Source organism: Larus michahellis, chromosome 7 (assembly GCF_964199755.1).
Source record: "Larus michahellis chromosome 7, bLarMic1.1, whole genome shotgun sequence".
In the NCBI taxonomy this organism is placed as follows: domain Eukaryota; kingdom Metazoa; phylum Chordata; class Aves; order Charadriiformes; family Laridae; genus Larus; species Larus michahellis.
In genome coordinates this window covers 58,694,851-58,714,905 of record NC_133902.1, presented here as the reverse complement: position 1 = coordinate 58,714,905, position 20,055 = coordinate 58,694,851, and the positions used below count along the sequence as shown (strand labels likewise).

General features: G+C 40.0%; 1 protein-coding gene across 50 annotated transcripts in view; it reads left to right on the top strand.

The window, feature by feature from the left end:
- NEB (nebulin) overlaps positions 1 to 20,055 on the top strand; it is a 124,142-nt gene that overhangs the window by 57,929 nt on the left and 46,158 nt on the right. For all 50 annotated transcript variants that reach the window (XM_074594102.1, XM_074594101.1, XM_074594097.1 and 47 more), the window contains exons 67-100: positions 121 to 228; positions 608 to 919; positions 1,404 to 1,607; positions 1,802 to 1,906; positions 2,048 to 2,155; positions 2,332 to 2,643; positions 3,127 to 3,330; positions 3,525 to 3,629; positions 5,254 to 5,361; positions 5,538 to 5,849; positions 6,334 to 6,537; positions 6,732 to 6,836; positions 6,978 to 7,085; positions 7,262 to 7,573; positions 8,637 to 8,840; positions 9,059 to 9,163; positions 9,690 to 9,794; positions 9,887 to 10,198; positions 10,483 to 10,587; positions 10,837 to 10,935; positions 12,033 to 12,134; positions 12,325 to 12,432; positions 13,286 to 13,597; positions 13,734 to 13,838; positions 13,923 to 14,027; positions 14,608 to 14,712; positions 15,686 to 15,793; positions 15,881 to 15,994; positions 16,620 to 16,817; positions 17,691 to 17,795; positions 18,357 to 18,461; positions 18,553 to 18,657; positions 19,138 to 19,245; positions 19,932 to 20,045. In XM_074594102.1, the coding sequence (XP_074450203.1) occupies positions 121 to 228; positions 608 to 919; positions 1,404 to 1,607; positions 1,802 to 1,906; positions 2,048 to 2,155; positions 2,332 to 2,643; positions 3,127 to 3,330; positions 3,525 to 3,629; positions 5,254 to 5,361; positions 5,538 to 5,849; positions 6,334 to 6,537; positions 6,732 to 6,836; positions 6,978 to 7,085; positions 7,262 to 7,573; positions 8,637 to 8,840; positions 9,059 to 9,163; positions 9,690 to 9,794; positions 9,887 to 10,198; positions 10,483 to 10,587; positions 10,837 to 10,935; positions 12,033 to 12,134; positions 12,325 to 12,432; positions 13,286 to 13,597; positions 13,734 to 13,838; positions 13,923 to 14,027; positions 14,608 to 14,712; positions 15,686 to 15,793; positions 15,881 to 15,994; positions 16,620 to 16,817; positions 17,691 to 17,795; positions 18,357 to 18,461; positions 18,553 to 18,657; positions 19,138 to 19,245; positions 19,932 to 20,045 (5,331 nt within the window). The remainder of the gene's footprint in view (positions 1 to 120; positions 229 to 607; positions 920 to 1,403; positions 1,608 to 1,801; positions 1,907 to 2,047; positions 2,156 to 2,331; positions 2,644 to 3,126; positions 3,331 to 3,524; positions 3,630 to 5,253; positions 5,362 to 5,537; positions 5,850 to 6,333; positions 6,538 to 6,731; positions 6,837 to 6,977; positions 7,086 to 7,261; positions 7,574 to 8,636; positions 8,841 to 9,058; positions 9,164 to 9,689; positions 9,795 to 9,886; positions 10,199 to 10,482; positions 10,588 to 10,836; positions 10,936 to 12,032; positions 12,135 to 12,324; positions 12,433 to 13,285; positions 13,598 to 13,733; positions 13,839 to 13,922; positions 14,028 to 14,607; positions 14,713 to 15,685; positions 15,794 to 15,880; positions 15,995 to 16,619; positions 16,818 to 17,690; positions 17,796 to 18,356; positions 18,462 to 18,552; positions 18,658 to 19,137; positions 19,246 to 19,931; positions 20,046 to 20,055) is intronic.

Here is a 20,055-nt window from a genome sequence, read left to right as displayed (position 1 = left end):
CGTTAACCATAAAGATCTTCTAAAATACACAATCATGAAAATTTAAAGAAATAATTATGAAAGGTAGAAATTCTGTTTTTCAGAATATTGAGAAGCCATCTTCTGTCTTTTTTTGTGTAGAAACTTTATGTACAGGCCTGGGAAGAGGCCAAAAAGAAGGGTTATGACATGAGAGCTGATGCAATTCCAATCCGAAGCGCAAAGGCATCAAGAGACATTGCGAGTGACGTATGTTCTTCCTTTATATTTATTTTCGGTTATCTTGAGAAACAAGAATGAAGTAATAAGCTATGTACAATATAAAACCCAGGGTATTTCAGATTCATTTTGAAAGCCTGCTGAAATGAATTCACTGCAGAGAGAAAATGGCAACAGTTTCCAAAAGGAACATTGAATTATAAATCCTGACATTAAGCATATATTAGAAAATTAAAAAAAATGAAACCAAACAAAAACTGTGGAGAAAGAATGTGTTAGACATTTCTAAACTCTTACTGAGTATATTTCATAACATAAAAAATATATTCGTGATCAGTAGCAATGTGAAATTATGGGAAAATCATCCCAGATTCCCTACCTCTTTTAATACTTCATTTTGCATTTCTAGTACAAGTACAAGGAAACGCACGAGAAGCAGAAAGGCCACTACATTGGGTGCCGGACTGCCCAGGAGGATCCCAAACTGTCGTGGGCTGCGCGTGCCATGATGCTGCAGAACGACCGCATTTACAGGAAGGCGTACCATGATTCCAAGGCCCAGGTCCACATTCCGGTCGACGCGATGTCCGTGCAGGCAGCCAAGGAGTGCCAGACGCTAGTCAGTGATGTTGACTACCGCCAGTACCTCCACCAGTGGACGTGTCTGCCCGACCAGAATGACGTGATCCACGCAAGGAAGGCCTACGACCTCCAGAGTGATGTGAGTGAGAATAACTGTAGAAAAGCTTTATGACAGGCTCCGTTTGTTAGTGACTGCGCAAGTATCTTTTCAAATGCAGGTTCATGAGCCTGCAGTCGGTCCTAGTATGTTCATTTTAGTTCATCTGGATGATCCTTTCCAGATCAGTAGTGTTTTCAGCTTGGGCTCCAGAAGTACTCCAGGCAGTTCGCATGGAATGAAGCCCTGTTTTTTTGGTCCACTGTAGAATGTTTGTTTGCCTTTTGCTTGCAGATTGCTTGCAGATTGTGCCACTGATTTGTGTGTAGCAAGTATCTTTAAAGGTATCTTTGTTGCTGTGCAAAATAGGGGTTTAGCTGTGCGTGGGAAGGGCTGGGCACGCCACAGTCTCATTTGCTGCATGTTGTGTAGCTGTATGAGAAGGAGCTTGGGGAAAGCCTTGTACAAACCCGCTCTGCACATAGAGTTGTCTCTGCAACGTCATTAACCCTTGGTTTATTTGTAGAACGTGTACAAGTCAGACCTGGAGTGGCTGCGAGGCATCGGCTGGTTGACAGAAGGTTCTGTAGATGTGGTCAAAGCAAAGAAAGCCCAGGAGCTCCTGAATGAGAGGTTGTACCGCACGCGGCCAGATGAGATGAAATTCACCAGCATTACTGACACGCCAGACGTTGTCCAGGCCAAGATCAATGCTTTGCAGATGAGTGACGTAAGCTTACCTTTCCCTTACCTTTCCTTTGTGTGATGGTGTTTCTTTTCTTTGTGATGGGGAGTAGAATTTCTGCCATGGGAATGGCTGACTGGAAACTAATTCAAGTCAGAATTAGCTAAGAATTCCTGTTGGTGAGGTTCTCTCAGTGTTCAGACCATAGTGAAATGTCATTGTGCTTCCTTTCTCCTTAGCGTCTGTATCGTGAAGCCTGGGATAAAGATAAGACGCAGATTTCCATACCTTCTGATACTCCTGTGATGCTGCAGTCCAAAGTCAATGCTCTCAACATCAGCAACGTAAGAGAATAAAATGATATGCATGTGAAGCGTTACAAAATCAAGAGTGTGACAATTGCTCTTCCAGAGTAGGTTTTAGGAAAAGACATTACTATCAGAGTCCTGACTGCATGTAACAATGGTGATTATTTTCCTTTGCAGAAACATTATCAGAAGGCCTGGGATGAGGCCAAGGCGAAAAGCTATGACATAAGAGCTGACGCCATTCCCATCAAACACGCCAAGGCTTCCCGAGACATTGCTAGTGAGGTACAGTCTTCTCTTAATGTGGTTGCTGTGTCTGTCTCTCCCTGTGTCCTGCTCAGCAGAAGCGAGTGAAGCTCAGTTCAAAGGGTTGCAGCTTAGGAAGCTGAGCGCCTTTTTTGTTCATTAATCACGTTCAGGTGAGCAATGTGTGGCTACTTACGTTGTTTCTGCTTTTCTAGTACAAGTACAAAGAAACGCACGAGAAGCAGAAAGGCCACTACATTGGGTGCCGGACTGCCCAGGAGGATCCCAAACTGTCGTGGGCTGCGCGTGCCATGATGCTGCAGAACGACCGCATTTACAGGAAGGCGTACCATGATTCCAAGGCCCAGGTCCACATTCCGGTCGACGCGATGTCCGTGCAGGCAGCCAAGGAGTGCCAGACGCTAGTCAGTGATGTTGACTACCGCCAGTACTTCCACCAGTGGACGTGTCTACCCGACCAGAATGACGTGATCCACGCAAGGAAGGCCTACGACCTCCAGAGTGATGTGAGTGAGAATAACTGTAGAAAAGCTTTATGACAGGCTCCGTTTGTTAGTGACTGCGCAAGTATCTTTTCAAATGCAGGTTCATGAGCCTGCAGTCGGTCCTAGTATGTTCATTTTAGTTCATCTGGATGATCCTTTCCAGATCAGTAGTGTTTTCAGCTTGGGCTCCAGAAGTACTCCAGGCAGTTCGCATGGAAGGGAAACAAAGCATATGTTTCTGATGGTTTTTTGGTCTGTTGCTGAATGTATGCTTGCAGATTGCACCATTGATTTGCATGTAGCAAGTATCTTTAAAAGACCGGTAATTTCCTTGCTGTGCAAAATAGGGGTTTAGCTGTGCGTGGGAAGGGCTGGGCACGCCACAGTCTCATTTGCTGCTTGTTGTGTAGCTGTATGAGAAGGAGCTTGGGGAAAGCCTTGTACAAACCCGCTCTGCACATAGAGTTGTCTCTGCAACGTCATTAACCCTTGGTTTATTTGTAGAACGTGTACAAGTCAGACCTGGAGTGGCTGCGAGGCATCGGCTGGTTGACAGAAGGTTCTGTAGATGTGGTCAAAGCAAAGAAAGCCCAGGAGCTCCTGAATGAGAGGTTGTACCGCACGCGGCCAGATGAGATGAAATTCACCAGCATTACTGACACGCCAGACGTTGTCCAGGCCAAGATCAATGCTTTGCAGATGAGTGACGTAAGCTTACCTTTCCCTTACCTTTCCTTTGTGTGATGGTGTTTCTTTTCTTTGTGATGGGGAGTAGAATTTCTGCCATGGGAATGGCTGACTGGAAACTAATTCAAGTCAGAATTAGCTAAGAATTCCTGTTGGTGAGGTTCTCTCAGTGTTCAGACCATAGTGAAATGTCATTGTGCTTCCTTTCTCCTTAGCGTCTGTATCGTGAAGCCTGGGATAAAGATAAGACGCAGATTTCCATACCTTCTGATACTCCTGTGATGCTGCAGTCCAAAGTCAATGCTCTCAACATCAGCAACGTAAGAGAATAAAGTGATATGCATGTGAAGCGTTACAAAATTAAGAGTGACAATTGTTCTTCCAGCGTTTGGCCTGTGTCTCTTAGGTTTTGCTGTAAATGCTGGTGTACTAACACCGTCTTGTAATGTGCTTGTAAACAGCTGCCCCCTTACATCTAGGGGCTATTTAGGCAGCGTGTGTTGTTGATGAACCACTGTTTACGGACCAGACATTCATTATGCAAGGAGGCCCGAGGTGGTGTTCTGGAATCCATGCCATTGTATCCTCTCTCAGTCTGTGTGAATGTGAAATTCATGGAACTGCTTCCATGGAATGTGGCAGCACTGTCTTCTTTTGTCCTAAACTGTGCAGATTCCTGAGAGGGTGACTCATGGAGCTTCCTGCCTTGCTTGATAGGCTGTGTGTTCGGGAGCGAACTCCAAAGTTCAGTGTGCAGTTCCACACAACTGCTCCTCCCTTTGACAAAAACTGGCAAATACTTTCCCTGGAGTTGTTGTTGGAGTCTGTAGACTCATCGACCCTGCCATGTTTTGCAGATTTTTGTTGTTTCACTCACTAGTTTTATGGGACTAACACACTGGGAGTTCTGTAAAGCTGGAAACATTTCCCATTTTGCATTTTCAGCAGGACTTGTCTGGGGCTTTGCCTGGAAACTGTATTTACTCCCAGCCTTTCTTGATGTTGATAGTATGTTAAGTATTTTTCAAAAATACCTCATGTGATTGAATTAGGTGTGAATATTTCCAGTGTTATTGAAACAGACATTTCACTTACCCTGTTTTTGTCTTGCTCCTGCTTTGATTACTGCGTTTTTCTAATTTCCTTGTAGTCTGACCTGCAATAGCATTCAGTTTCTGAATTTCCACGGTCATCAAAAATGAACTAAAAATCACTTCATTTACCCACCTGTACTAATGATAACTGGGCTGACCCAGTGGGCTGACCAAGCTTCTGTGGTCCCAGGTGCCGCTAAAGAAGGAGCTCTCATGTTCTTAGGCTTGATGTCCTGGACAGGTTGGGTGTCTCTAGACACATGAAGGCAGTTTGGTTTCTGTTCAGTCTCACCAATGGCCTGAGCCTCTCTGCCTACACTCACTTTCTTGGTAGGACTAAAAAACGTTGGTAAAGAAAGAAGTCTCTAGCAGCTGTCAGGAGGCTTCATAACTTAAGTAGGGTCTGGATACGTTTTGTCAGTAGAACAGATGTTTTGTCACCAGTAGCTATGATCCTGCAATCAGGTGTGTGTGAGCAGAACGTCTGACTGTTGTAGGGTCATGCAGAATTCAGTGTTGGTCATGGAGGCGTACACTCTGTCAGCTGGACTCCCTGTCTGGGGCCTGTGTTGGGAGCTCATGCATGTGGTCTGCAGCAGTCTGTTAAAAGGGACCTTGTGATGTGTTTTCAGGAATATTTCAGGCACCTCTTTGTGTTTTAGATTTTGCACCTACTAAAAGACATGACTTTTCTATTAAGACACTTGCCAGGATCATTACTGTAACGCTGACAGTTACAGTGGGCCAACAGAGTGCCCAAGCTGTTAAGTCTGAGAGTAGGTTTTAAGAAAAGACAATAGTATCAGAGAATCCTGTAACATGTAACAATGGTGATTAATTTCCTTTGCAGAAACATTATCAGAAGGCCTGGGATGAGGCCAAGGCGAAAAGCTATGACATAAGAGCTGATGCCATTCCCATCAAACACGCCAAGGCTTCCCGAGACATTGCTAGTGAGGTACAGTCTTCTCTTAATGTGGTTGCTGTGTCTGTCTCTCCCTGTGTCCTGCTCAGCAGAAGCGAGTGAAGCTCAGTTCAAAGGGTTGCAGCTTAGGAAGCTGAGCGCCTTTTTTGTTCATTAATCACGTTCAGGTGAGCAATGTGTGGCTACTTACGTTGTTTCTGCTTTTCTAGTACAAGTACAAGGAAACGCACGAGAAGCAGAAAGGCCACTACATTGGGTGCCGGACTGCCCAGGAGGATCCCAAACTGTCGTGGGCTGCGCGTGCCATGATGCTGCAGAACGACCGCATTTACAGGAAGGCGTACCATGATTCCAAGGCCCAGGTCCACATTCCGGTCGACGCGATGTCCGTGCAGGCAGCCAAGGAGTGCCAGACGCTAGTCAGTGATGTTGACTACCGCCAGTACCTCCACCAGTGGACGTGTCTGCCCGACCAGAATGACGTGATCCACGCAAGGAAGGCCTACGACCTCCAGAGTGATGTGAGTGAGAATAACTGTAGAAAAGCTTTATGACAGGCTCCGTTTGTTAGTGACTGCGCAAGTATCTTTTCAAATGCAGGTTCATGAGCCTGCAGTCGGTCCTAGTATGTTCATTTTAGTTCATCTGGATGATCCTTTCCAGATCAGTAGTGTTTTCAGCTTGGGCTCCAGAAGTACTCCAGGCAGTTCGCATGGAATGAAGCCCTGTTTTTTTGGTCCACTGTAGAATGTTTGTTTGCCTTTTGCTTGCAGATTGCTTGCAGATTGTGCCACTGATTTGTGTGTAGCAAGTATCTTTAAAGGTATCTTTGTTGCTGTGCAAAATAGGGGTTTAGCTGTGCGTGGGAAGGGCTGGGCACGCCACAGTCTCATTTGCTGCTTGTTGTGTAGCTGTATGAGAAGGAGCTTGGGGAAAGCCTTGTACAAACCCGCTCTGCACATAGAGTTGTCTCTGCAACGTCATTAACCCTTGGTTTATTTGTAGAACGTGTACAAGTCAGACCTGGAGTGGCTGCGAGGCATCGGCTGGTTGACAGAAGGTTCTGTAGATGTGGTCAAAGCAAAGAAAGCCCAGGAGCTCCTGAATGAGAGGTTGTACCGCACGCGGCCAGATGAGATGAAATTCACCAGCATTACTGACACGCCAGACGTTGTCCAGGCCAAGATCAATGCTTTGCAGATGAGTGACGTAAGCTTACCTTTCCCTTACCTTTCCTTTGTGTGATGGTGTTTCTTTTCTTTGTGATGGGGAGTAGAATTTCTGCCATGGGAATGGCTGACTGGAAACTAATTCAAGTCAGAATTAGCTAAGAATTCCTGTTGGTGAGGTTCTCTCAGTGTTCAGACCATAGTGAAATGTCATTGTGCTTCCTTTCTCCTTAGCGTCTGTATCGTGAAGCCTGGGATAAAGATAAGACGCAGATTTCCATACCTTCTGATACTCCTGTGATGCTGCAGTCCAAAGTCAATGCTCTCAACATCAGCAACGTAAGAGAATAAAATGATATGCATGTGAAGCGTTACAAAATCAAGAGTGTGACAATTGCTCTTCCAGAGTAGGTTTTAGGAAAAGACATTACTATCAGAGTCCTGACTGCATGTAACAATGGTGATTATTTTCCTTTGCAGAAACATTATCAGAAGGCCTGGGATGAGGCCAAGGCGAAAAGCTATGACATAAGAGCTGATGCCATTCCCATCAAACACGCCAAGGCTTCCCGAGACATTGCTAGTGAGGTACAGTCTTCTCTTAATGTGGTTGCTGTGTCTGTCTCTCCCTGTGTCCTGCTCAGCAGAAGCGAGTGAAGCTCAGTTCAAAGGGTTGCAGCTTAGGAAGCTGAGCGCCTTTTTTGTTCATTAATCACGTTCAGGTGAGCAATGTGTGGCTACTTACGTTGTTTCTGCTTTTCTAGTACAAGTACAAGGAAACGCACGAGAAGCAGAAAGGCCACTACATTGGGTGCCGGACTGCCCAGGAGGATCCCAAACTGTCGTGGGCTGCGCGTGCCATGATGCTGCAGAACGACCGCATTTACAGGAAGGCGTACCATGATTCCAAGGCCCAGGTCCACATTCCGGTCGACGCGATGTCCGTGCAGGCAGCCAAGGAGTGCCAGACGCTAGTCAGTGATGTTGACTACCGCCAGTACTTCCACCAGTGGACGTGTCTACCCGACCAGAATGACGTGATCCACGCAAGGAAGGCCTACGACCTCCAGAGTGATGTGCGTATGAGTAGTGATGTGGTAGTTACTACTGTTGCTATTTAATATATTATAGCCTTATTTTGATGACCTGATATTATCTAATATCTAATATATGTCTATCTAATATATATTATGTAATATCTAAAGATTTATCTTTAGTCTCTTCAGTTTTTCATGTTACTCCTATGATCTGCTCTTTTTGTCTTTTAAAAGTATTGGTTTTACCTCTAAATTTTATAACAGCTTTTGTTGAAACTGCTATATTACATATGCCTTTGGACTGTTGTGATTTGGAGAGGATGAGGGATTTGTCTCTCTTACTTTGATCTGACTTATGAAATAACTTCGGTTTATTGCTTTGGGATCAGGTGGCTTTTATTACATATGTATAACTGAGACGACTTGGAAAATTATTTAACTGAAAGAACGCAATGTAAGATAGCAGTTAGGATGTTTTAGTGGCTGATTTCAAAGCAGGAGTCATCAGTGCAGCTGATTTCCTGACTTGGCTTTCCTACTTATCAGTCAGTATCAGTCACTTTTCCTCTGTTTCAATTACGAGCTTTTGAGATGAGGTTCACATTCCTTGCTGAAGGATTTGCTTGATTAAAACTTAATAATGTTGCCTGATACCACTTCAGGAGTTATTGCTAGTTTCCTCCAATCCCCATTACCTTTTTTTTTTGTCCTTTTTGTCAAATTTCTGGGTGGGCAGCTTGATTTTTTTGTTTGGACTTGTAAATTGTCGAAGTGACTAGAGGAATAAGTATTTTGGATGGGACAGGAAGACTCTTTTCAGATCTTAATACTCATCATCATTAACGGCAATCCTGTTCAGTTGTTTCCCCTCTATTTAACTGCACAAGATTTAGAATGTATTGTGTAAGAAATGAACTACTTAAAACCTGGTTCCCAGATTGTGTTTCACTTATGACACTGAACATTTCTTGTATATAAAAAGGATTAATCTAGCTGTAGCTGATTTGACTTTTTCTAAAACATAAACTGCTTTGTATAGTTTAAAATAATTGACAGGCATTTTAAACACAATGTTGTCCTTTTCTGACCATGTCTGATACAGGCTGTCTATAAGTCAGACCTGGAGTGGCTCCGTGGAATTGGCTGGTTGCCGAATGAGTCTCCAGAAGTTAAGAGAGTGAAGCATGCCCAGGATCTCCTGAGTGATAATGTGTATCGTACGCCTATTGAAAGCCTGAAATACACCAGTGTTGTTGACTCCCCAGACGTTATTTTGGCTAAAGCGAATGCCGAACAAGTCAGCATTGTACGTCACAATGTTCTTAAAGTTGTTTGGAGGCTATAAATGGTTAAAGACAAATCTCACTGCTAAAATATAAAATTGACCAGTGGTGTTTTAAGTTAATGCTTTTCCAGCCATTTTACTTTTTGGAGATGGTAATTCAGGAGAGATTTATGGGATTTTATGTTCTTGACAAGTGAAAATCCATAATTACAATATCACAAAATGAACTATTTTAACAGCCAAAATACAAAGAAGCCTGGGAAAAGGACAAGACTATGATCCATATTATGCCAGACACACCAGAAATCAACCTAGCCAAGACTAATGCTGCTAATTATAGCCAGGTATGCTTATCATTCTATTTTCTACATTTCTATAAACTAGTATGTCCATCCAGTGAATTTTAACATTCTAAGATGTTTCTAACAAAGTTGAAGATTAAGTGATATAAGTCTCATTGAAGTTTGTCCTCGTACAGGGCATGCAACATTCCCTTCCCTCTGCTGAGTATTCTTAAAATATTCAGACATTTTAAAATAAATGCTTACATACAGTTTTTTAAAAATTGTTAATATCATGCCCCACTGAGATGATATTCTGTTGAAATGGATGAGAGCCCAAGGCATATAAATATTTTCTAAACTTTTACAAATATCTTTCTATGCTGTAGAGGTTGCAAAACTGGTGTTGCAGGTACTATACATGTTTGAAAGGCAGTAAGATTTGCAGCAGTATTTATGGCTAGGAGCAGGAGTAATGCACAAAAGATTCTCATGGTATTACAGCAAACCAATGGCAGTAAACTATGTGTTTCTTTAATGGCAAATGCCAGAGTATTTAACATATGCGTGACTTTTTTTATCTTTTCAGAAACTGTATAAAGAAGCTTGGGATGAGGTGAAGATGAGTTATGATTTGAGAGCAGATGCAATCCCAATCAAGGCAGCCAAAGCTTCTAGGGAAATTGCTAGTGACGTAAGTGCCAAAAGAGGCATTGAGCTCTTCACATGGTTTAAGAGCTATTTCGTGATAACTGTTAGTAATGGTGCTCTTTGCTCTTTACCCAGTATAAATACAAACTGGAACACGAGAAGCAGAAAGGACATTATGTTGGAGTTCCAAATGCAAAAGAAGATACGAAAATGCAGTTTGCCCTTGGCATAGGCAAAGTTCAGAGCGAACTAGAATACAAGAAACACTTTGCCAAGTGGAAGACACAGTGCCACCTACCAGTAGACATGCTGTCTATCCTGTCAGCTAAACATGGTCAGTCTTTGGTCAGTGATGTTGATTACCGTCAATACTTGCATCAGTGGATCTGTCTTCCAGATCAGAATGATGTCATACAAGCTAGGAAAGCCTACGATCTTCAGAGTGATGTAAGTTAACTTATTACTGTATTGTCTCCTCTTAGTCTGCTTCAGCTCTAAGTAGTGGGAATCTCTGCTGAATTCAGTGAATTGGCGTTACTGTTTATTGGGAATGCATGTGTATATGCCACTGTTACATATTGCCAAGTTTGGAGTGTGATAAAGTCAGATATAGTGCTCATGTTGGAATTAACTGCTCTCCTTTTAACCAGTACAAGTAAGTGCCTTTATGAATCTTGCTGGATTGTACAGGAAACTATAGCTAACAGCATGGACCCTATTTATTTCCCCAGGCTATTTACAAATCTGATTTAGAATGGCTACGGGGAATTGGATGGTTGCCAAATGATTCAGTTGGAATCAACCACGTCAAATATGCTGGAGATCTCTTGAACGAGGTAACAAAATGTTTTCCCATGCTAAAATTTTCTTAAGGGTATTTGTAATTCAAAGTATTTTTAATGATTGAATACATCAATATTTTTTAAAATAAAAAATATAACTGGAGTATTTCAACAGCATTCATTGTCTATGGAGAGATTTTCTTCCCGTGTAAACTTTCTTGTCTTGTCTATGTATTCAGAATTGCTGTGTTAGCAATGAAATATCCCAGTCTAATCTGACTGTTCATCTTTTTTCTTGTATAGAGAAAGTACCGTACAAAAGCTGAAACTCTTCCATTTACTCCAGTGGCAGACAGAGTTGATTATATCACAGCAAAGAATAGCGGTGAAATTCTTAGTGATGTAAGTTTGCTAGCGTGTTTCCGGGCTGTTAACTTGGTCTGTATAGTTATGTGGTAGGATTTTATCTTTTAAAAAAAATGCAAAAGAGTTCCTGGTCAGTCTCTGGGAATTCTGAGAATGTATGACATAAATACGAACAGGACCTCACTAGCTCATCTCCATCACTTATGAGGGAAGAAGCTCCTCAAGCAGAATAACATCTTTCCTAGACATGTGAAAAGCCAGTGGTGGTTCTGCAACCAGGCCCTTCTTTCAGTCTTGGCTGATCTCATTGGTGATCATCGACAACACGAACATAAATAGCCACTTGCACTCTGTCAACCATAATGTTTAATCCTTCTCACTTACACCAATATGAGTTCGCACTTTTTAGTTAACTACCGTGTAACAATAAACATGAGCAAAACTGGTGTGCTGTCAGTTTGCCATTCTTTATATGTTTTTGAGGCTAGTCTGTGAGGAGCTGGTCTGTGAGGATGAAATGACATGACCTCCTCTCACTTCCTGAGTTTGTTTCTTTTTTTCTATGTGCTTCTGTTAGAGACAGGCCAAGCTGAGCACTTACATGAACTCAAACAGTGGTGAAAGGTTGGCAGTAACAATGGTACAGTTGAATGGCGTACTGCCATGCAACCACATACACACGTTTGGGAACATGACTCTGTAGGTGTCTGTGGTTGGGAGATGCTCAAATGCTGCATTCACATAGAGATCATGCTGAGTAAAGAGAATTGCTCTTAAAAAGCTTAAAATCTATTGCCCAGGTTTGGACACTTCTTGCTTGGCTGTTGGCTGTACATCCCTGTAGACCAAAGAGGTGGCATAACTTTGACTTCTGACGATTCTTCCCTGTCCATCCAGCTGCCTTGGAAGAAGTTTTCAAAATTTTCTCTGAAAAATTTTGTAATTTCTTGTCTTGTATAATTTCCTTTTTTTAAAAAATACCCATTTGGATGTATATTTAATATGTCATGCCTAAATGCTTTGCAAATTTAGGGGTTTATACATTATTTCATGCATAAAATACAGGTCTTGCTATTTTGTTTTCACAGTTTTGTGATGGTGCTGCAAGGTAGTAATTTCTTTCTCTGTTCTAGATTAAATACCACAAAGAATGGAATGAGGTCAAGTCAAATTATACTCTCACAGATACCCCACAGCTAGATATGGCCCGAGAGGCAGCCAGAATTCTTAATCAGGTACGTGATCTCTCCTTGGCAGTTTCTACTCACATTAATAACTCTTTTGAGGAATTTAGAAAACTTGCCCTATTAAGAATGTCTTAAAGGAAAGACTCTTTATTCTTCTACTCTAATATAGGTTACATATACATGGTAATAACTATCATTATAGTAGTGTTGAATTCCTCCTCACTTTCATTTTCTACAGAATTTATACAAGGAAGGCTGGGAGAAAGAAAAAGCCACTGGTTACCTCTTGCCTCCTGACACTGTGCAGATCTGTCATGCCAAACGCTCAAATGATGTCCAAAGTGAGGTAATACTTTTTCTCATTAGGAAAGCAAGGGCTTGGAAGTCTGGAAATGTTAAAAGCCTTGGAAATTCAACAGCAGGTATAGAAAGCTTTCCATTAGGGGTAACGTCCAGGAGACTTTTCATGGCCCATGAAGTCCACTGTCCTCCAAACATTCAGCCATCTTTGTTATTATGGGTTTTACAGATACCAGTCTGAAAGGTGAGATTATCCTTCCACCTTCACTTTCTCCACAAACAGTCCTTTCAAAATCAACTGAGGTGGACTTCCATATTTTATAAACATTAAATAAATGAAGTGATATTATGATTATAATAAATGGCTCTGATTTCACTTTTGGGCATATTACAGAGGCTTCCTCCTTGAAAAACTGTAAGATGGTATGCACATTACATTTTAAACTTCTGCATAATGGATGTTGAAATTATTACATGTCTCTTAGTTTGAATATACATTTTATCAAAACAGTGTGATGTAGATACCTTAAATAAGCACCCACTCTTCAGACAGTCTGAAATAATTTGTTACAAAGATATGTTAAAAAAATGAGGCAAAATGCTTATTAGCAAACATTTTCTGACAAGGCTTTCCTTTTATGTTGAAAATACTGTTTACTGAAATTATTTTTTTTTTGTTTACAAAATTATAGATTTTGAAGTAGAAGGACTATGCAAAGTAACATTACTGTTTGTGTCATATTTTTATCTGGTCATGTCCTGAAAACCTAAGAGTGCAGTTGACAACTCCCGGTTTCATCTGTTCTTTGTGTTGATGAAACCATAGCTGTTCACAGGTTAGGAACAGAGCAGATAGAATCAGTGTTGATTTTATGTGTATTTCTCCCCTCTTCCATCAGCTTAAATACAAAGCCGACTACATCCAACAAAGAGGTCACTATGTTGGAGTTGCCAGTATGAGAGACGATCCCAAACTGGTGTGGTTTGAGCACGCAGGAGAGATCCAGAATGACAGGTTGTACAAATCAGACTATCACAAAACAAAGTCCAAAATTCACATCCCTCCGGATATGGTGGCAGTTGTAGCAGCAAAGGAATGTCAGAACTTGGTCAGCAATATTGACTACCGCCAATACCTGCATGAATGGACGTGCCATCCCGACCAGAATGACTGTATTCAGGCAAGGAAGGCCTACGATCTGCAAAGTGATGTAAGTGATGTTACCTACATACTATGTAATTTCCACTTAGTTTCGTCTAAGTATGTTGTCCATATTACGTAAGACTGAAAAATGTCACCCTGAATTAAATAATTTCTTTCCTTTTTTATTATCTTTTATGTTTTAGAATATTTATAAATCTGATTTGGAATGGCTTCGTGGCTGTGGTTGGATTCCTCTGGATTCGGTGGAGCATAAGAAAGTTAAGAATGCACAAGAACTGATAAATAAGGTAAGAGAAAATATTTGAGCAGTTCTGCGATTAGCTCCTCTTTCTCAAGCACGGTGTTTAAGAAAATATTTCATCTCTTTGCAGAGAGCGTATACGAAAGAAGCCCTTGATAACTTTTCCAATTATACCAGTGTGGTTGACACTCCCGACATTGTGTTGGCAAAGATGAACTCCGTCAATCAGAGCGATGTATGTACTTTTTTTAAAATACAAACTGTTCTATTGCTAGAATTAGTAGATGACATAATTGCTTTTGCTAAACTATACTGTGTTTAGCCTTACGCATGTGTGCGTGTGCGCATATGCATGCTTCATTAATAGTAGACTTTTACCGGGGTAAATAAGTTTAGTCAGAAGTGATAGAAATGAAAAACACAATATTGCTATCCAAAATAATTTGCATTTTTCTGTAGAATATAGCATGTCCCTTACTTCAAGTTTACATAGATTTTGCTTATAGTAGTTTAAAATTGAGTCCTGTCCTTGGTGAACAGCAGTTAGTTGTATAGTCCTAGTGGAGTTCCTGGTGTTGCTGCTAACCTGTATTTGCTGATCGGTACGTTTAATTTCACTAGAAGATGGTGTGGATTGTGTAGTGTGATGTGCTGGTGACATTTGCCTGCGTATTATACTGGTTGGAATGTACTACACAACATCACTGAAGATATGATAGCGTAACCGAAAATTAATGTCTACTTCTAATGGATGGACTAGCTGGGATAATTTATTTCTCCTGTGGAATTAATATTGTGTTTGTTTTCTTTCGTAGATAAAATACAAAGAAACATTTAACCTTGAGAAAGGCCAGTATATTGGGTCTGATGATACTCCTGCGCTGAACCACGCCAGAGACATGTCCTTACTATACAGCGATGTAAGATTCGATAAATATCTAACTAAGCTTTAATTTGTTTCTTTTGAAAGCAACAGAATGTGGAGTGGACTTCAGAAAACTATTCTATATCAGTTTCTGTCATTAGTCTACTGGTGGCACTGGGAAAGTTATTTAATCTCTGTGTTTCAGTTTTTCCCAGTTTGAATCATTGGCATAAGGATAATTTCTTTTCTTATTGAACTGATCTTAAAGCACTGCTGTGGGGTGCTTGGAAGTAGTAATACCGTAGTCGTAGTAGCAGTAGATTTTGTATGACAAAACCACTTTATAATTCCATCCAATAATATCTTCCTAGACTCCTGATAAAATTTACATTTATTTTGTGTAAGAGAGGAAAATTGTAGACGATTTACATTATTAAGCAGTTACTTTTGAAGAGCCTCACTAATTTTAATGGGATATGTACTTTTTGAAAACGTGACTACTCATTCAAACAAATAGGCGCTTCATAATTTAGTCTGAAGGTAAATATATTTAATTTTTAACAAAATATGATGTATTAGAAAAGTGCCACTGACACAGTTAATGCTCTTATAAATAACAATAGTATTACTTGGAGATTTTTCACAATTTTGCACATGTATCTGTAAGATTATCAATGTCAATTCTATACTGCACTTTTAAACAAGAGTTCATATCTACATTTTGGATATTTTTATGACTCTTCTGGATGAGAAATGTTGAATTCCAAAATCAGTAAAGAAAGCAGAGATCACCGCAAATTTGTGCTCGGGTGCATTCCTGAATTGGAACACTTATTCCATTTGCCTTATGCTGAACGAGAGTTCAAAATGAACGTTCTTTGTTTTCTTTATTGGGACAATTCATGGCATAAGGAACTACTTTATAAAAGGAATCATATTCCATATGTGTATAATTGGCAGAGACAGGTTTCTTGGAAAGTATAATGTGTTTTTTACCAAAACCTGTATGTGTTTTTTTTTTCTTCTAGAAACTGTATAAAAATGCTTGGGAAATTAGCAAGCCCATTGGGTACAATTTGGATGAGAAATATATTCCACTTGTTGGAGCAAAGCATGCGAACTACATAAATAGTGAGGTTAGTATGAATTTTCCATTCTTCCTCTTTTTTCCCCCTGTATGTTGTTAGAATGAACTTTAAAATTTCCACGTGGATATTTTGCAGCTTAAATATAAGGAAATATATGAGAAGCTGAAAGGCCATTACCTGGCTGGAAAAGAGATTGGCGATTTCCCCAGTGTCGTTCATTCCCTGGCATTCCAGAAAATAAGGAGTGCGGTAAGGAAAGGATTAGTCTTGGTGTGGTATTTTCCATTTTCTTTATTTTAGTGTCACATTTTTAAACATAGATAATGCAATGCTTAATAATATCAGTAAAACTGTTTTCAACGTGTTTCTATTTCCTGAATGATTATTTTGTATGTAGGCTGAATAATTGAACTTGAAATGATTTAGGAGGTTAGAAAGGGATTTGTTTAGCTATTAGACATATTAGAATAAGGAAAAAGAACTTTTTTCTATTTCAGTTTAAGAACCTGAACAGTAAGAAATACTACAGGACTTGGGATTCTTTTGCTTTACAAAAAAAAAAGTGTTAATTTTGAGTTGAGATAGGAATTGAAGAGCTGGAAAAGTGAAGGCACATTTCGTGTTTTGTTATTGTCACCACTGTACATGTAGCATGTCATGCAGGGCATAAAGTTAGTATAATCCCACATATCAGAATAAATAGCGATTAATACGAAAGTTGAGATTTCATCCTGTTGAGTCCCATGGGATTTTAGCCACTAAATCTAGAAAGCAGACCTCAGATTATGCTGTAACCTGTAGCCTACTAGAGTAAAAAATATGCAAAAAACCACCATTCTCTCTTCTCACCTTTTCCCCAACCTTTCCCTTTTAGTTGGCATACAGAAAGAATTATGAAGACACCAAAGCAAATGTTCATATTCCAAGTGACATGATGAATCATGTACTAGCCAAGAAGTGCCAGTATATCCTCAGCGATCTTGAATACCGAACTTACTTCCACCAGTGGAGTTGTTCCCCTGAAGAAAATGATGTTATTCAAGCCAGAAGAGCCCAGGAAATTTTGAGTGATGTATGTGTTTCATTTATTTGTTTGACATTTTAGTAATTTTTTCTATGGTATTTAAATATAAAATACTTTCAAATATCTTCCATGGTATTTATATATGAAATTGATAACCATGGTCTTTGATTGCTTAGTAGCATAGTACCAAAAATTACATTTTTACAGTTTTCTTTGGGACATTTTAATGGTCAGGTTATTTATTATTCACTCGTAAATTGGAAAAAATTTAAGTTAACATTTATGAAACCTTCCCAAGGGTCACTGCTATCAACACAAAATCTATTTTCAACTGGATGAGATGTATAGAAAGCAGAGACGAGACGTGGATGTACCGTGGTACAATCAGAATGTTCTGCACTGCAGTGATCCTCAAGTATTGTAATTGGGAATGTTGTAATTTGCCCAGGGGCCAGGACAGCATCCACAATCCTCCTGGATCCAGTGGGTCTGGAAAAGACTTCTCTTCCTTCATTTGGGGTTCTGTCAGCCCCCAGAGTCTGAGCTGAGTGAATGGCACACTGAACCACGACAATTTTTCATGTTACGTAGTCAACAATATCTCAACTTGGGCCAACCAACCTTCCTAATAAAATTTGATGATGTGTTAATTGCCTGCCCTATTACTATGCTGTATTATTTGGTTTAGTTTCCCTGGCAAATCCTGTGGGTAAAAATCATTCAGTCAAACCGTGAAACGGGCTAGTCTTCGAAACTTCCAAATAAATGGGAATTACTGAATGAGCCTGGTTCAGATTCACAGGTAACCTCTGCATTGAGTTTGCACAAGTGGAAGATACTGAATATAGAGAAGAAACAAATACTACTTTCTTCAAGCAGAAGGCAAATTCCTTTCGAACTTAATAGTCTGTGTTCTTCCAGGTGGTGTATAAAGATGACTTAAATTGGCTGAAGGGAATTGGCTGTTATGTCTGGGATACTCCACAAATCCTGCATGCTAAAAAATCGTATGACCTCCAGAGCCAAGTAAGCATGTTTTCCTCAAATAAGGAAATATTTGTAAGATTATTTTTTTTCTTCCATTTGTGATTCACTGGAACCCACACCTGTCCTAATTCCTATTACACCAGAAATATTTTGTTCAAACTGTTACAATACACTTTCAGTTTCGTTTGTGGAGACATGATCGCCTTTGTTACTGAATGCACAGAAAGCTTAGGAAGGACAGCGAGGTTGTGGGTTTTGACAGCGAGAAGATAACACTTTGTTTTTCTGTGTGCCACCTGTGCACAAGATACTTCAGTGAGACAGTTATGTTGGGAAAATGGTGTCTCTTGCCTTGCCAATTGTGCTCTTAGCCTACTAGATGCTATACAGCGTTGTGCAATTTTCATTATTCCTTAGTTCATACTGGCTATATATTCAGTATTTATTTTCTATGGCCTGTCACTTTTAAAGTAGTTTTTAACTGGGCTGTAATCTTGGGCTTCCGTTGTGTAGAACTGATTTTAAAGGAAGCTGGCAGGGAATTCCTGGTCATTTTCAGCATTAATGTTTGTTTTGTTTTGCTTTGTTTTGTTTCCTTAGATAAAATATACAGCTGCAGGAAAAGAGAACTTTCAGAACTTTGGCGTTGTTACTGACACTCCTCTCTACGTGACTGCTTTGCAGAGTGGTATAAACGCTAGTGATGTACGTCTCCCCGCTTTTTCTACTCAGGCTTTTCCCCCGGCTGCTTCTGAGAATTGAAACAAGTTAACTAAGTCTGTCTTTCATCTTCCAGGTGAAATACAAGCAGGATTACCACAAAACTAAGGACAAGTATACAACTGTGACTGAAACAGTCGATTCTGAAAGAGTTCAAAATTTGAAACATCTCTTTAGCAATGTAAGTGTTTCTACACATTTTTTTCTCTTAAGGGACTACTGTGTGGGATTTTTATTTTATTTTGTTTGTTCACTCTGAAGATAACCGTCCAAGCATGGAGCTTATCAAAAGCAGTGTTAGTCCTCCACATTGCTTGAGTGTGGGAAAGATGCTGTATTTCATGCAGAGGACGTGTTTTCTGACTGTAGTTCCAGTCGTGTCAAAATACATGCACTAATAAACAGATTCCCTGAAGAAAATTCCACCTGAACAAAATTAAGACCTTAATTAAAATTAAGAGATGGGACATGAATAGGTAGAACGCATTTTTGTCACCCTTTATGTGCACTCTCAAGATTAAACTAGTGTACAGCCTCTTGATATTGAGTAATAGTTACGGCATGTAAATAAAAACAGAAGGGCTTTTGATTTCTACTGGTTGTTCGTTATTATCCAGGAGAATAATTTTTCCACTCACAGAAGCTTTCTGTTTCCCCACAGAATCTCTACAAGGAAGCCTGGGAAAAAGTGAAAGCTACTGGCTATATATTGCCCTCCGATGCTGTATCCCTAGCACGTGCAAAAGAACTGAAGCATAACGCTAGTATTGTAAGTGAATAAAATACTTCCTTCTTTTTTATCAGATCATCAATTCTAGCAATGAAATCCTTCATGCCTTGCACACACTATAGGTGTAAAAAAGTTGGTTTTTTTTAATTATCTTCCATTTTTAATTTAGATATGATAAGTATCTGTAGATAATCACTTTTCTGTGATAAGCATTTGGATAACAGATAGATAGTCCTTTGCTGCTTCTTTTCATGGAAAAAAAGGTCACGTTTTGTAGTAACAGTTTCTTGAAAATGTCTGGTTAGGTGGGTTTTTTTAGTCTAAATTGCATAAGCATCCAGGTCAGAAAAACACCAAATGTCTTTAAATGATGCTTTACCGAGTATAGAAGAACATAATCTTATGCTTTAGTGAACTGAGGCTTGTGAGAGATCACTCTCTTCATGGATATCTTTAAATGAAAGAACTGGAACAATAAATAAAGAGTTTATTCTACGTCTATTTATTTTTAAAGTCTTCTCATCGGCTGTCATTATTTTCACATGATAGTTACGATGTGCTTTCTTTGCTACTTAGAATAAAATAGAAAACAAAGATCCTGCTTCAAAGACTTTCTCTGGTTGTTGAACTTGACTACGTATTTTGCTTACTGATGAATTTTGTTCCAAAAATACAGTTGACTCGTTGGAGTCAGTTATTTGTTGCCTCTCTTTGCGTCTGCTTAGGTGAAATACCGAGAAGAATATGACAAGTTTAAAGCACTCTACACACTACCCAGAGGTGTTGAGGATGATCCCAATACAGCAAGGTGCCTTAGAGTTGGAAAGCTTAATATTGATGTAAGTGTTG